General features: G+C 36.3%; 1 protein-coding gene across 1 annotated transcript in view; it reads left to right on the top strand.

Annotated features, from left to right (window-relative positions):
- Positions 1 to 17,340, top strand: part of PSMD12 (proteasome 26S subunit, non-ATPase 12) — a 24,950-nt gene extending 7,610 nt beyond the window's left edge. Inside the window, exons 4-11 of the mRNA XM_001499941.7 lie at positions 3,739 to 3,846; positions 5,444 to 5,548; positions 9,060 to 9,209; positions 9,298 to 9,432; positions 10,303 to 10,415; positions 11,086 to 11,260; positions 13,589 to 13,666; positions 14,839 to 17,340. Of these exons, the coding sequence (XP_001499991.1) occupies positions 3,739 to 3,846; positions 5,444 to 5,548; positions 9,060 to 9,209; positions 9,298 to 9,432; positions 10,303 to 10,415; positions 11,086 to 11,260; positions 13,589 to 13,666; positions 14,839 to 15,048 (1,074 nt within the window). The 3' untranslated portion in view covers positions 15,049 to 17,340. The remainder of the gene's footprint in view (positions 1 to 3,738; positions 3,847 to 5,443; positions 5,549 to 9,059; positions 9,210 to 9,297; positions 9,433 to 10,302; positions 10,416 to 11,085; positions 11,261 to 13,588; positions 13,667 to 14,838) is intronic.

Genomic DNA, 17,340 nt, shown 5'->3' with positions numbered 1-17,340 from the left:
CTTTTATTTCTGTTTTTTCTTTTAGTCTTCATATATTTGCATATTTGTACAAAATTATACTGAGTTTCAATGCAGCTTTGTTCTATTTTTGTTGCTTCATAGCTTAATGTTTATTGTTTTAAATGGTTGTATTATAACCCATCAAGTTGATAATCTATAATTTACTTTAATCATATGTCCTTTATTAAACATTTAATATTGAACTTATTTGTGAGGCCATTTTCAGACAGATTATTTCAACTGCTCATTTTGTTTAAATATTATATATATTCTCTTATGGTGTTTTTTGAAGCTGGATTTTTTGTTTCCCTGTTCTTCCACTTGAGATATATTTCAGTGATTCTCTGTAGAAGTATTTTTATACATTTATATCTCATCTTTAAAATGCTGTTCCCTGGGCCAGGGCCGGTGGCCTAATGATTACGTTCAGCATGCTCTGCTTCAGCAGCCCAGGTTCGGTTCCCAGGTGTGGACCTACACCACTCGTCTGTCAGTGGCCATGATGTGGTGGCTGCTCACATGTGAAAAGAGGAAGATTGGCAACACATGTTAGTTCAGGGCAAATCATCTTCAAAATAAATAAATAAATAAAATAAAATGCTGTTCCCTGAGTAGCTTCTGGGTTTTTATTTTTTGTTTTCAAGTAGTAAAGATAACAACATTGTAAAACAGGGTAGTAGTGGAACCAAAACCAGAAATATAGGGTTCTTGTCCAAATCTCTTATTTTATTGATTAGTCTACTGCTAGAGAGTTTAGTATTAGACTGTGTTAAATTATTTTTTGCAAAAAACAAAGTTACTGTAATTGTTTCTTTTTTTTTTTTTTTAGATAATTTTACATGCATATAAAATTCGTTGTTAAGAATTAGCATAGAGGGGCCGGCCCGGTGGTGCAGCGGTTAAGTGTGCATGTTCCGTTTCGGCAGCCCGGGGTTTGCCGGTTCTGATCCCGGGTGCAGACCTGGCACCACTTGTCAAGCCATGCTGTGGTAGGCATCCCACATATAAAGTAGAGGAAGATGGGCACAGATGTTAGCTCAGGGCCAGTCTTCCTCAGCAAAAAGAGGAGGATTGGCAGTAGTTAGCTCAGGGCTAATCTTCCTCAAAACAAAAAAGAGAAGAATTAGCATAGATTTAATTGAGGCAAGCTAGTACATGTGAATGTGAAATTCATTTAAATATGCATTGTGGTACTCAGTTCTGTGGTTGAGAGACCAAAAGACAAATCATCATCATCTTCTGATTTTCCAAGACATTTGCTTTTGGGACAGTTTTGAAAGGGCTATTTAATTAGAAGTCTTGGAGCAACCTGGGTTAAAATAAATAGAAACTTGTATTTTATGTAGTATTAGTAAATTCAAAGTATGTATCCGAAAATACAGATTTAATTTCATAGAGTCATAAAATTTCAGATCTAGTAGAAGCAACTGTTTACTCTCTTCTTTCTTTTTTTATTTTTTTTAATTATGGTAACATTGGTTTTTAACATTATATAAATGTTCAGGCGTATGTCATTATATTTTGATTTCTGTGTAGACTATACCATGTTCACCACCCGAAGACTAATTACTATCCATCACCACACACATGTGCCCTGGCACCTCTTTTGCCCTCCTCCCATCCCCTTCCCCTTCCCCTTTCGGTAACCACCAATCTAATGTCTATATCTTTGTGTGTGTTTTTTGTTGTTTTTATCTTCTACTTATGAGTGAGATCATACAGTATTTGACTTTCTCCATCTGACTTGTTTCTCTTAGCATTATACTACTCTTTTACTCTTCTGATGGAGAAACTGAGATTTATACGTAAGGCTCTTGGAATGTGAAGGAACGTGCAGTCTATAGCTCTGCCCTCAAGTAACCTATAGTTTAGTATGGAATATAAAGCATAAGTCATCAATATATGTCTTTAACAAGTATTCTAAGATTGATTTTTTTAAAATAAAAAAATTATACACACACACACACGCAGAGACACTAGGTAATACCTAGTAGGTAACCTAAGAATAGCGAAAAGTGCTAGGAGAGATGAAAGGTGCAAGAGAAAGTTTTTGATGAGGTTTATAAGGGAAGGCTTCTTAGAGAAAGAGGAGTTTGGGCCAGTCTCACCGCTGGACTGGAACCCAGGCTACTGCTCTTCACTATAACATACTGTGTCTTCATAAATGTGGAAAGTGCTTCGGGACTCAAAATGGCTCTTTCCTTTTCCTGTAACCACCTTTTACCTAAAACTTTTGCTTTTTGCTTTATCAGACTCAGAAAGTAGTGATTTCTTTTTAAAGTAACCTTTGCTAGATTGCTTAAAATTAGTGGTTTCTAATTCACTTGAGCCCAAGGGAAAGCCTCACCTCAGCCAAAACCTCCCCAGTGACTTACCTGCATTTTTTTCAGAGAGCAGCAGGATGTTCACTTATCATTATAATATTGATGTAGTTGTTTTTCTTTTACCTCATCTGATTTCTGGTAATTTGTTTTTTTGCACAGCTCTTAGAATTATCAAGTTATATGCCCTTCTAGAAATCATTGCTATAATTAGTTTTAGAGGGATCATATGATTTGTGAGATACTAGGTGTCCCAGAGCCTTGCATTTATTGAAAGAGTTATATTTTACAATAAAACCTGCACTTTGGAATGCCTGGGTCTCTGAACAGCCAGTTTTTCCAATAATTAAAAGTCTAACCTGAGCTACACATTAAGTGTTTTTCAAGGAAACCTTTGCAAGATGTACTGTGGGTTTTGTTTTTTTCCAGCTTTATTGAGGTATAATTGACAGCAAGATGTTCTGTTTACTTTTCTGCTATCTTAAAATATGCTTAATATATCTTAACATTTTCTTGATGACAGAGAGTCCTAATATTATTATCAGTGATTATGATATACTGTTTGGAATCTAGATTAGCGTTTGGCAAACTGTGGACCATCGATCGAATCCTACCTGCCACCTTTGTAGACAGTTTTTGAAACACAGCTACGCCTTTTTATTTTATGTTTTCTATGGCAGCTTTGGAGTTACAAAGGCACAGTTGAATTAGTTGCCACAGAGACCGTATAGCCCACAAAGTCTAAAATATTTACTAGGTAAATATTTACAGAAATTTACAGAAAACTGGGCCTAGATCATAGAATGTTAGAGCTAGAAGAAATGTGGTCCAATCCACTTATATTATCTGTGAGGAAACTGTGGGCAAGAGATGCTGTGGCTTCCATTGTCATATTTTACTGAGGTGTAGGGGTAACTGTGCCCCCCACTCCTCACCCAGACAATAGAGCTGTTTCACCTCCTGCCTCTGCCGCCAGCTCTTTTTTCTCCATCACAGTATCTGCTGGTCATGGCTTCACTACTGTCACAGCTACTATTGAACTCTGCTTTTCTCTTCCCTTTTTTTCCCCTTTAGTCTGCTACCACTTCTTCCATGCTTTTCTACTTGGCTGCAAAAAAGCTAGCTAGCAAGATGTTGCCAGACACACCTCTTCCAGCTTTCCTTTTGTGTAATCAGATCACCATGTAGTGAGGAGGGGTCAAGTCTTTGCATCTGAGGTTTTCCTAACCTTTATTGGTTTATTAATGGGTATTCAGTATGTCTTAGCTATGGGGGAAGATTTTGACATTCTTTTATAAGCATTTCACTGTCTAGAATTGCTTGGGAAGACCACATTTGACAATAGCACTTCCATCAATAAAATACTTTCCTTGTGTGAGGAATGAATTTTACTGAGGAATGGTTTTTATTATTTTAGGCTGTTGCAAAAATGGTTCAGCAGTGCTGTACCTATGTTGAGGAAATCACGGACCTTCCAATCAAACTTCGATTAATAGATACTCTACGAATGGTTACAGAAGGAAAGGTGAGTTTTCTATTGGTGTAACTCAACAGTGATAAGTACTGTCTTATCTGTATTCAGAGATACTTATATATTTAGACATTTTATATAAGTATGTATGTATATTTCTTTTAAGATGAAATACACAAAATGTCATCACCTTAATTCAACCAGTATCTTTGTGCATCTCCTTCTAATATTTTTCCATATGCAAATGAATTTATTTAAATAGTGACGGTCTTGGTATATCTAGATTTTTCTAGGAATTAATGATCTTATCCAAAATTTACATGTGGTAATAATGAATTAAAGATAAGGTTAATTCTCTGGCCTAGATTTGTTTCAAAAATCTATGGGATAGCTAAGGTTTCACTCTAATATTTAAATTAGTAGAGTATGTACATATAAGGTTACTTTTCAAAATCTCACTGTCTTACCAGACTCTGTTTGTATTTCTTTTGATGCCTATTTTTTTTCTCCCTAATCTCATGTTTCTCTAAAAAGAGCAAGTGTAAAATGGTGACTGTGGTAGATGTTTCTTCTTTCTAGATAGATTTTTGTGGTTGGAGGACAAAAACTTCGCTTATATTTAACTTATTGCCTCTTTGACTGTTAGTTCAGTTCAGTAAATGTTTAGTGAGCACCTGTGTTGTGCTAAGTCCAAAGTGAACAAGACAGTCTTCTTTAGCTCAAAGAGATCAATCGTAGAAATAGTTACTGTGCCGTGTTGTGACGGTATCAGTGTGCTACAGTTCGCCATAGCACAGAGGGATGGGGTGACTGGCTGGGGTACCCAGGAAAGCCTCAAAGAGTTGATGACTGCTGAGCTGCCTTTTTAAGAATGAGTAGAAATTCTACAGGGCCCATGGATAGGGAGAAGGGTGTTTTAGACATTGGGGAAATTATATACAAAGATATCGAAGTAAGAAACACATTAGTACGTTTAGGAAACTGGAAGTAGTTATTATTGGAGATTAGGTTTTTGGGGTGGAGTGGAGAAAAGTGGTTGCTGCAGAGCAACAGCTAAAGGGGTAGGCAAGCCTGAGCATGAAAATTAGTTCTCGAGACACTGTTAGGCTGTAGTCATATTTTTAATGTTTAATTTGTTGGAAATTATAAATCCACTAACATTACGTATAGCTGCAAAAAATGCTGATAGTTTTATTCCTTAGCAAGATCGGATATTTTTAAAGAAAGTAACCTTGTATTTAAAGGTAAGTCACAATTAGGATATTGGTTGAATTATAGATACCAGACTGCTTATGGTCTTTGTAAAGTGTGTTATTTTTCTAATAATCCGTTCTTTTAAAGGCACTTTCCATTTTCTGTGCCATTTAGTAGCTTGTGGTGCTGTTATTTGTTAAACAGCGATTTCATATTTTGGTTCTCAAAGCAAAGCTGCAAAATATGGTTAATGTTTTATAGACACATTTTCTTAAAAATTAGGTGATTGTGAAATGTAAAATGTCACGTGGCTCTCTTTGTACACGGAGGATAAAGTGTACAATAGCTGCAAGATGAATACCCTTACACCTAGTTTGAATAATGTTTCAGTTCTACCTTTTAAATGTTAACACATTTCTGTAGGAATTTTGATAATATCAATTTCTTGCATTTGCAGATTTATGTTGAAATTGAGCGTGCTCGACTGACTAAAACATTAGCAACTATAAAAGAGCAAAACGGTGACGTGAAAGAGGCAGCCTCCATTTTACAAGAGTTGCAGGTAAGCTGCTGCGTTGTATAGTGCGTAAAACTCTATTTGTATTTAGTCAGCAATATTTTCTCGTGAAAATAGCTTATTTTGGCACCAAATCACTTTTTTCCAAACCACCAAGATTAAGAGCAAGTACAGTAGATGATGAAGTTATTCATGTAGCTTGAGAATTATGTTATTATGGTCCCAACTAAATATAACTGCTAAAAAAGGTTTGAAGAAAAGTTATGATCAGCAAATCAGTCTTGATTTTGTGCTATTTGAACATTTTATTTCTCTTTGAAATTTAAATAAAATTAGTAATCATGTACTATTTACTTGTACATTAGGAATTTGCTGTTAATCATTGGCTTAATTCTTACTGAATATTTGATTGGTGGTCAATTGATTTAACAAAGAAAAATTGCCTCATAATTTACCATGTTCAGGACATTTTTTTTTAAAGATTGGCACCTGAGCTAACGTCTGTTGCCAATTTTTTTTTCCCCTCCTTCTTCTTCTCCCCAAAGGCCCTGGTACATAGTTGTAGATTCTAGTTGTGAGTGCCTCAGTTGTGCTATGTGGGATGCTGCCTCAGCATGGCCTGATGAGCAGTGCCATGTCCACGCCCAGGATCCAAACCAGTGAAACCCTGGGCTGCTGAAGTGGAGCATACAAACTTAACCACTCGGCCACAGGGTCAGCCCCAGGACAATTTTTAAGAGAGAACTTAAAATGAGAAAGCAAAGAGCCAAGAAGTGCAAGGAAAACCATAGATTCTCTCACTAGAAAAATGTACATGAACTAGCTCAAAATTTTTCTCATAAGTTTAGCCCATCAGTAATACTGGAAGGATTTTGTTTGCTATGCGTTTTCTTCGTTCTTTTTTTTAAACATGTCCTATGTTCTCTATATACTTTATCTCATTTAGCAGTCACACACAACACTATTTCTATCCCCATTTTTCAGCCATGGAAACTGAGACTCAAAGGAGTTCAGTAACTTGCCTATATTCATAGCCTAGAAGTTTGGATTCACACTAGTTCTGTTTGACTTCAAACTTTTTTTTTTCTTTTTAGTTTAAAGACTTTATTTTTTAGAGCAGCTTTAGGTTCAAAGCAAAACTGAGTGGAAGTACAGAGATTCCTCATATGCTGCCTGCCCCCCACCCACACAATCACCCCTGCTCTCAACATCCTGCGCCAGAGTGGTGTCTTGCTTATAATTGGCGAACCTACATTAACACCTCATTATTGCCTGAAGTCCATAGTTTACATTAGGTTCTCACTCTTAGTGTTCATACATTCTGTGGGTTTGGCCAAATGTGTAATGACATGTATCTACCATTGTGGTATTGTGCAGAGTGGTTTCACTGCTCGTAAAAATCCTCTGTGCTCTGCCTATTCATCTCTCTCTCTCCCTGGTGACCATTGATCTTTTTACTGTCTGTAGTTTTGCCTTTAACACTTTTTTTTTTTTTTTTTTTTTTGCTGAAGAAGATTCACCCTGAGCTAACATCTATGCTAGTCTTCCTCTATTTTATATGTGAGTTGCCACCACAACATAGTCTCCAACAAGTGGTGTAGGTCTGTGCCTGACAGCCAAACCTGGGCCCTCGAAGTGGAGAGTGCCAAACTTCACCACTAGGTCATGGGGCCCGCCCCCAAACTGTTTTTTAACCAGGATTATGTGCCTTATGATTCAACATCTCCTGTGAGATATTCTTGCCAAGAAGATTAACCTTGATTATATAAAGCTTTTGGGGGTAACTGCCAGTTTGCAGGATGCACCAGAGGCAGAGGGGCCTGTTAAATGACACCACAGGGACAAAGCTAGCAAAACTCAGATTCTGGGAAACTATAGGACGATTGACTTGATTTCGCCAACAAATAAATGACAAGGAAAAAAAAACATAAGAAACATATCTGCCAATTGCAAAGTATGAGCCTTATTTGGATTCCGATTTGATTAAAAAAAGTAAGTGAGACTATTGGAGATTAACTGGCTATTTGGTAAGATGAGGAATTGTTAGGTATGATAATTTTTTTTCAGTTTATCTTTTAGAGATACATACTGAAATATTTGTATGTATGTTGTCTGAGTTTTGCTTCAAAGTAATTGATACATGGAGAGTGGGTAAAGATGTATAAATGGAACATTGATAGTTCATTGTGTGTGTTTTTATTTTCCTTAAAAAATTACATAGAAGAAGACAGTGAAATAAAAACATTTTCAGACCAAATTATAACAATAATAGTCTTACTTCATTCTACTTTCAAATGTGTCATTCTGGATTTTGTAAGTTCGCTTACAATATATGTATACCAAATATTATATTAGGAACTTTTTCGTGGCATTTGATAGAATTGATTCTCTGCATGGTATGTGTGTGCATCTGCTGTGACTCTGTATTCTGCATCCATTAGGAGTCACATCAGCCTTGATAGCTGAATTGAAAAAGACCAGTGCCTCTTTCATATAATGGTTTTAATCAGTATATAAATAGAAAGCTTGCAACTGGTGTCATCCTTTTTTTGTATTTGGAATTGTAATTTCCTCATTAGCCCTTAGGAAAATACAAATTAAAACCACAATGAGATACCACTACATACCTATTAGAATAGCTAAAATTTAAATAATATTGACAATACCAAGACCTGGCAGGGATGCAAAGCAACTGGAACTCTCATAGATTGCTGATGGAATGCAACATGGATGGTGCAGCCACTCTGGAAACAGTTAAGCGACTTATCAAATTAAACATACACTTGCCGTGTGACCCAGAAATTGCATTCCTGGGTACCCAAGGGAGGTGAAAGCTTATGTTCACACAAAACCTATCCACTAATGTTCAAAGTAGCTTTGCTTATGATAGGCCAAAAGTGGAATCAGCCCAGATGTTCTTCACAGGTGACTGGATAAATTGTAATTCATCCGTGCGATGGAATACTACTCAGCAATAAAAAGGAATGAACTATTGATATACACAATTCGAATGAATCTTGGTATTCAAAGCATTGTGCTGAGCGAGCAGACAGTCTCAAAAGGTTGCTGCTATATTTGATGCTCTTCAAAAAGATAGCTGTAGTGATGGAGAACACATCATTGGTTGTCAGGGGTTGTGAGTGAGGGAAGCGTGATATAAAGGGGTAGTGTGAGGGGGTTTTTTGGGGTGGTAGAACTGTTCTATATCTTTTTTTATTTTCTATTGCGGTAAAATTGGTTTTATTACATTATACAAATTTCAAGTGTACATCATTTGTTCTGTATCTTGATTGTGGTGGTAGTTACACAAAGCTATATATATGTTAAAATTTATAGAACTTTACACCAAAAGAAAGAAAAATCCATTTTACTGTATAATAATTTTTTAGTTGTAATTTCCTGGAAGAAAGTAGCTTTTTATCATTGTCAGTGCTCTTCCAATATGCATGAAGGTTCTTATTATTTATCAAGGGTGAATATTTTCATATCTTTAATTTTGTTGCAATTTTAAGAATTACTGACTATTATAAACTTATTTGGGGACTTACTTTGCTAGGTGGAAACCTACGGGTCAATGGAAAAGAAAGAGCGAGTGGAGTTTATTTTAGAGCAAATGAGGCTCTGCCTAGCTGTAAAGGATTACATTCGTACACAAATCATCAGTAAGAAAATTAATACCAAATTTTTCCAGGAAGAAAATACAGAGGTAAGCATATGTCTTATTATAAGTTTGCTTTGAAAGTGTTTGGGAAAAAACTTATAAACTCCAATATATTTTGTCAACTTTTTTTCAGAAATTAAAGTTGAAATACTATAACTTAATGATTCAGCTGGATCAACATGAGGGATCCTATTTGTCTATTTGTAAGCACTACAGAGCAATATATGATACTCCCTGTATACAGGCAGAAAGTGAAAAGTGGCAACAGGTAAGAATATATTCTTATACTTGACAGTGATACTTATTTGGAAGAATTTGCATTTTTTATTTATTTGAAATAATTTTAATTTCAGTAATTATATGCAATTGTATGGTGCTGCTTTCTATTCAGTATGTTGATAATTCAGTTTATCCTTACTGATTCAGACGAATTGTGATAATACTCTAAATTATTTATTCTCTTTGAAGGACTGTAGGCTTACTATATAAAATAGGTACAGCAGGGCACCTGCTAACAAAAGTTGCAGATAAAGACCTAGCACTACTTTGGAAAATTATTTTACAAAAACTATTATAAATAGTTTATATGATATTCCACATTTGTGCTGCCAACTTATTATAAGAACTTTTTCTTTTATACATTTGTTTAAAAAAAAAAATGTCAGCCCAGATAGTAATTCAAATTAGCAAAGATTTACTGTAGTGGTTTTATGAAAACTAAATGTTACAGAAAGACACTATGAACAGAGCAGCCTGGTGGCACAGCGGTTAAGTTCGCACATTCTTCTTCTCGGCGGCCTGGGGTTTGCTGGTTCGGATCCAATGTGGACATGGTACTGCTTGGCAAAAGCCATGCTATGGTAGGCGTCCCATATATAAAGTAAAGGAAGATGGGCACAGATGTTAGTTCAGGGCCAGTCTTCCTCAGCAAAAAGAGAAGGATTGGCAATAGTTAGCTCAGGGCTAATCTTCCTCAAAAAAAAAAGAGCAGCCTGTTATGATTTTTTCCCCATAAGACTTTTGGATACAGTATTGAAAACGAATATATACAATTATTCCATGGTTTTTCAGCTCTTCCAAAGTTTCCATTTTGTTTCTAATCTTGCATATAATCTCTTGTGTTGTGCAACTTTTTTAGGCTCTGAAAAGTGTTGTCCTCTATGTAATCTTGGCTCCTTTTGACAATGAACAGTCAGATTTAGTTCACCGAATAAGTGGTGACAAGAAGTTAGAAGAAATTCCTAAATACAAGTAAGTACTTTTATAATTAGTATAGTATATCTCAATAGAAGCACCAGTTTGAAAGAAAACTGGTTAACCTAAGTGTACACTTCTTAATTGGTTGCAGATAGATGGTATTAGAGAATAAAACTAGAGATAATAAAGTGGCAGAATGTTTTTCAGCACTGCAGTAGAAATTAATATAATGAGATTGTAACATACCTCGTTCTAAACCACCGATCAAGTAGAATATTTCAAGCTCACTTTAACAGCTTTTGGTTCATTAACCATTTGATAAAGTTTTATCAGTAGTTTAGGGCTTCGTGATTTTTCGAAGTAAGTACTTCTGGAAATCTGTTAAATAAAACAGATTTACGCTTCATCATAAGCACAGTGGGCTTTTATTTTTTTAAAGCTGTTTTTCTTTTATCCGTGTCATTAGTAAGTTTACAGTGAATTAGTCCAGAGATTGGCAAATATGATATAGGAGAGGGCAGAATGTTAAGTAGGGGAATGCTCTATTCAGAATTACTGTGGGAAAAAATGGTAGTAAAGTTGGTAAAATATTATCAACTCATGTCTCGTTCTACAAATAAAAATTTATAAAAACAGTCTTTGTTGATGTTTAAATATTTGCTATTAAGTTGGATGAAACTTAAGTTTTACATATTTGGAATATTAAGTTTTATGCAATTTACAGGGATCTTTTAAAGCTTTTTACCACAATGGAGTTGATGCGTTGGTCCACACTTGTTGACGACTATGGAATGGAATTAAGAAAAGGTTCTCTTGAGAGTCCTGCAACTGATGTATTCGCTTACACAGAGGAAGGTGAAAAGAGGTGGAAAGACTTGAAGAACAGAGTTGTTGAACATGTAAGAATCTAGCATAATGGAGATGACAATTTAGAAGTAAACTTTGGCAAATCTGAGCATAAATTCTTGTTTCTCAAGTTTGATAATCAGATGTTTCTTTTGGATGTTATTTCTTTAATTCATCACTTTAGGATTTTTTTCCTATGCCCAGTGTAGTAGTGATGTAAATTTGTTGCTCATATGTTTAGTATATATTTCCCAAAGCATATCAGAATTTATCTAATTCCTTTTGTCTTTTTTCCCTCCTATTTTTGGCATTTCAGAAAAGATAACTAGGTGTTAGCATGCTTCTTCTTGAGAGGACCTCTTAAGAATTCAAAATATTTTATAAACAAGAAGAAATTCCTTAAGAATGTGAGGGGTGGATGGGGATGAGGGGACTGTTTTCTGTCTGATACTCACTTGGTAGTTTTGGAAATGGGTAACATGTCTTAAACCTGACCCTTGATCTTGGTGTCACTAGAAATTGAATTAGTTAACATTTGTTCACATAACAAACATTTACTGTGAGCCTTCTGTGTGTCAGATGCTGTACCAAGTTCTAGGACACTTGGGAGGATAAGACATGGTCCCTGCCTTCACAAAGCTTAAAAATAAATCATAGGGGAAGATCCATTTGCAAATGAAAGTGTTACAGATATTACGGTACAAGTATATATAGAGTATAAGGAGAGAGTGATTCGTTCCACCTGGAAGAATGGTCTGGCTAGCTATGTAGGAATTGACATGGGAGGTAAGATTTATCAGGAATAGGTAGTTAGCAGACAAGGGAGGGCAGTCCCTTTAGGCAGACAAGATAGTCTGAGCAAGGGCGTGGACGCTTAACCCAGCAGGGGTGCTTGGGGCCTCCAAGAAGAGGGCTTAGTGAGAAAGGAAGTTGGAGATGTAGAAACGGTCTGGATTATTATAAAGATTGTACACCCCACTAGTGAAAACTTTTAACTGAGAGGATAATGACCAGGCTTGTATTTTACAAAGATTCCTCAGGGAGAAAGTGTAGAGTGGATTTGGAGAGAGAAAAGACTGGAGATGAGAATAGTTAAATGATGGGCTCTGGGGGCTTGAATTAAGGCCGTAGCTGAGGTGTTGAAGAGGAATGAATGGAATGGAATTATTTTAAGGAAGAAAATCAATAGAATTTGATCGTTGATTAAATTTAAAGGATGAAGGAAAAAGTGGGGTCTAGGGTGATTCTCATGCTTCCTGAGAGGTTGGTGTTGCCATCCACCCTGATGGAGATGGCAGGAGGTGCAGCTTCTTCAAAGATGAGTTCATTTGGCCCTGCCCCACTCCCCCATCCAACTCTGAGAGCGCTGCTATGTTGTCAGTTATGTTAACATTAAGAATAATAAAGGGGGGGGTGGGCGGGGCCCCGTGGCTGAGTGGTTAAGTTCATGCGCTCCACTTCGGTGGCCCAGGGTTTTGCCAGTTCAGATCCTGGGCACCGACCTAGCACCATTCATCAAGCCATGCTGAGGCGGCTTCCCACATGCCACAACTAAAATATACCAACTATGTACTGGGAGGCTTTGGGGAGAAGAAGGAAAAATAAAATCATTAAAAAAAAAGAATAGTAAAGGGGAGTCCCTCTGTCTAACTTATCACCATTTCCAGTGAGGATTAGGAAGTTCAATTGCAAGTTATCTTTAAGTAGTTATAATGATGATTAACTGGTGTTTTGAGATGATTTTGATCATTTTTTGAATTTTAGCCTTTGAATATTTGTATATAATTATAAAATCTTAACTTAGGTTCTTGCATTTAGCAAAAATATTTTAGTACAGTTATAATTTTTAACCACTAATTTAGTTAAGATAAGCCTTATATTTTGACTATACATATTTAAAAAGGTTGTAGAGAGTCCTCAGAATAACTTACAAATAACTGCAGAAACCAAAATTTCTAAATATTTAGTTTTGTTATTGAAGTTTAGAGCCAGCTTCATTCCATTGATGGGCTATAAAAAAATAAAAGCTCTGGGGGCCAGCCGGTGGCTCAGCGGTTAGGTTCGCACCTTCCTCTTCGGCAGCCTGGGGATCGCCGGATCAGATCCCAGGTGTGGACATGGCACCCCTTGGCAAGCCATGCTGTGGCCCGTGTCCCACATAAAAAGTAGAGGAAGATGGGCATGGATGTTAGCTCAGGGCCAGTCTTCCTCAGCAAAAAGAGGAGGTTGGCAGCAGTTAGCTCAGGGCTAATCTTCCTCAAAAAATAAATAAAATAAAAGCTCTGAGCCTTAACTCAACCTATTTGGATATGGAAACAGATGGACTTTTAGACTTACTGACAGCTGTTCTCTGTCCTCCCTGCCCTCTCTCCCCTCCCCAGAATATTAGAATAATGGCAAAGTATTATACAAGGATAACAATGAAGAGGATGGCACAGCTTCTGGATCTGTCTGTTGATGTAAGTAGTAAGCATCATTGTTTGAGTTACTTGCAGTCATTTATTTTGATTATCGGTTGACTTGTAAAAATTGAGTGAGAAAATCAATTTTGTTTTATTATTTAATTTTAAGTTTGGGTGGTAGAAAGTTTCCCCAAGCTATCCTGAATACCAAAAAATAGCCTACATATCAAGTTTTATAGTTACATTGATGTTATTTATAACTGGTTAAAGTCTTCACTTAAAATGATGGATTAGGGGCTGGCCTGGTGGCTCAGCAGTTAAGTGCGCACTTTCCGCTTCGGCAGCCCGGAGTTCACCGGTTCGAATCCCGGGTGCAGATGTGGCACCGCTTGGCAAGCCATGCTGTGGTAGGCATCCCATATATGAAATAGAGAAAGATGGGCACGGATGTTAGTTCAGGGCTAGTCCTCCGCAAAAAGAAAAAAGTAAAAAAAAGATGGATTAATTTGAAGTCCAAGGTCTTTATTTCTATAGTAAATATATCTAGGTTCCCAAAAGTGAACTGTAGAAATAAAAGATGTGAAGGAAACCTGACTGCAGTTCCCCTGAAAAGGTGACAGGACATGTTAAAGGAGGATTGTAGTCAGGTCTGGGTCCATGTTGATAAAATATATGACACCAAAGAGATGGGAGTCAAGTGAAAAGCCGTTTCTTTCGCCAGGAGTTGTGACAGTTTAGCTGAAAGAGAAGAATCACGGAGTGTTAGGGTTAGAAGGCTTGATCCTTGATTAGTTCGTTAGCTCTTCTCATTTCTGGATGAGGATACCAGCGGCCTTAGAAATAAACTGCCTCATCTGTGGCTACATAGTTGCGAAGTGGCAGAGCGTATATTCTAACCAAGCATTTCTGGAAACACTGTATAGCACTGCCTTTTAGGGGAAAACATTACAGAGAAGAGAGGACGCCAGCTTGCAGTTGGCAACACGATCTTGCCAGTGCCAGCAGGATTGAATCCGCAGGCAGGCAGCTTCACACTCAGCCCTGACTGCGAGGGGGCTCATTCTGTTCAGTCCCTAGACTCTCAGTAAAATAAGTCCATAATGAGAGGAAATCAGTTGCTAACTGTTAATAACGAACTTTAGCCCTTGAATGAAGAATTTAAAACTGCTTTCAAGTTTTACTGTCTATAATTATCCTATTTTAATCTAATTTGTCTTTCTCTCTTGCAGGAGTCAGAGGCTTTCCTCTCAAATCTAGTAGTTAACAAGACCATCTTTGCTAAAGTAGACAGGTTGGCAGGAATTATCAACTTCCAGAGGCCCAAGGATCCAAATAATTTATTAAATGACTGGTCTCAGAAACTGAACTCATTGATGTCTCTAGTCAACAAAACTACACACCTCATAGCCAAAGAGGAGATGATCCATAATCTACAATAAGCGTCCCGGTGCCTTAGTGCTTTTAGAAAAGAGTTCAAATTGGAAGTCTTTAAAAAAAAAGACTGTTATGGTGTATATGTTGGGGTTTTTGTTTTGTTTTGTTGTCTATTTTCAGCTTCTTTGTCTAAAATTTAAAAGATAGTGGATATGTAGATTGAGAATATGGATATCCAGCTCCTTTCAGCCCTTCAGTCCCCTGATTTCATTGTTAACTTTGCATTTGCAATTGGTGCAAAAATATAATACGTTTCTGTTGTCTCAGTACTCAAAAAATTGTGTCATAACTTACCCAAATATGTTTTTCTATCATTTGAAACCTTTTGAGTTATTTGTTTCATTCAGCTAACAACCATAATTATGATAAAAGCAGGATATGCATGTTTACTTTCTATGGTTACCTGTGTTTGTGAGCATTTTGTGGGGTAATGATTTAAGTGTTTTTTAAATAAAATAAATTCTGTTGTAAAGCTATCAATTATTTAGTAGAATTTAAAAAGAAAAATAGAACATATAAGGACATTTGGGATAAAGTTGTGATTTGTGGAGAATTTGCGTTTTAGTATTGTGGCAGAAAGTCTCCAGGTTGAGTGTGTACAGGCCTATCCAGTAGGCTGTAGGCTTAATTTTTGTTTTCTTTGAGTCAAACTGGTTTCAATCCCAGTAGCCTTATTTTCCCCCCTTTCCCTGACTTGACCAGTTGTTGAACAAAATCATCTGACATCGTGTTGACACAGTTTAACACACAAAGTCGTTTTTATAAGACTTCTTTGTGGCTTTAACTCGTAGGTGTAATTACATCATTAATGCTTCCAATTCATTATCTCTTTATAGGAACTTTCGTTCCATTATAGCAACACTGGCTAACAACCGAAAATGCTGTAACAGTGACCCCCCCCCCCCGAAAAAAAGACGTCTGGCCTCTTAACAAATGGTGTAATATTAACATTTTTTCACAGAGTTAAACAAAAGTAGTTTTACTGTCAAACGTTTGTGATCAATTAATATTAACAAATTTTGGAAGTTTTTAATTTGATTTATTTCAGAGAAAATGGAAAAATGAAATGTTAGGAGGTTATTTTAAATGATGTTTAAGTGAGGAAAGTATGAGGTCTGCTTTTTAAAAAATACAAATGAAGAGAGGGGAGAAAAGCGTTCTGGAGACAGCATTTCTCATAATTCATTTTCCATGTAATGGTCACTAAATTGCCCTATTTCATGATCCCAGGGCTGAGGACAATTGTGGGACCTCTCCTGTTTATGCCGAATCATTGTGAATAATAAGATGGTACTAATCTAATTTTATTCTTTGGAAATTTAATGTATTGGTCACAATTAATAACGTCAACATCTGCTATCACTTATCTTTAAAAACTAACCAAAGGTATGGCAAGTTCTGAAACATGAGAAGTTCGTACTAGCAATAGGAATATGGTTTTAATTTTCTTTTGAATGAGAAGGATAGAAAATAAAATCATTTTTGCATTGTTAAGTTGTAAATCAAGTTGGGGCTAATTTGAATCTAGCTTCTCATTAACTTCATCTCTCTCGAGACTCATTCCCCTTGTACTGGCCAAACCTAGTCTCTTTGGCCCAATATGATGCTGTTGTAAAGATTTCAGATGCTCCCCTTCTTTGGTCTTTATTTAACATGTTCACCCTCAAACTAAACTGTGTGTGTGTTCTGATTTGGGGCCATTTGTGACTGTCCCAGTGACCAAATCCCACTTGATTAATTGCTCATCCATTTCTTTTTTTTTCTATCCAAGCAAACAAGAGTTAGTACCAATTTCTTAGTGTGACAAAGAAGAATCCATTAGCCTAGGGCAGTAAAATATTTGAGATGTTCAGAACCCCAGATCCTCTCTCACATTTCAGACCTAAAGCTGGCGTTCATGAAAAGAACTACTTTGAAGTATGAAGGAGATAATACTTGACTCATTATCATTTTTATTAGATTACTAACCAGCACGAGAGGTGATGAGCCACTGTTTCTTCGTTTTTTTTTTTATGAAACACCTTTTACCCTTTTATTTCTATATAATTTCTTTTTATTTTAGAGTTCAATAGCTATTTCTGTAGTTATCCTCAATTTCCATATGCTTATTATTGAATTATTGAAAAACTCATCTTTAAAATTCATACCGTTCCATTCTATCTCTTATAAGTGTTAAATGTATGATAAAAGTACATATTTTAAGTTGTTTTCAGCTCCTGGATATAGCTGCAATAAAAAGCACTAATTTGTGGGTGTTGAAGAAAACCTGGAGAATAAACTCATACTTTAAAAGATCA

Source organism: Equus caballus, chromosome 11 (assembly GCF_041296265.1).
Source record: "Equus caballus isolate H_3958 breed thoroughbred chromosome 11, TB-T2T, whole genome shotgun sequence".
In the NCBI taxonomy this organism is placed as follows: Eukaryota; Metazoa; Chordata; class Mammalia; order Perissodactyla; family Equidae; genus Equus; species Equus caballus.
This window is presented reverse-complemented; position numbering and strand designations above follow the sequence as displayed.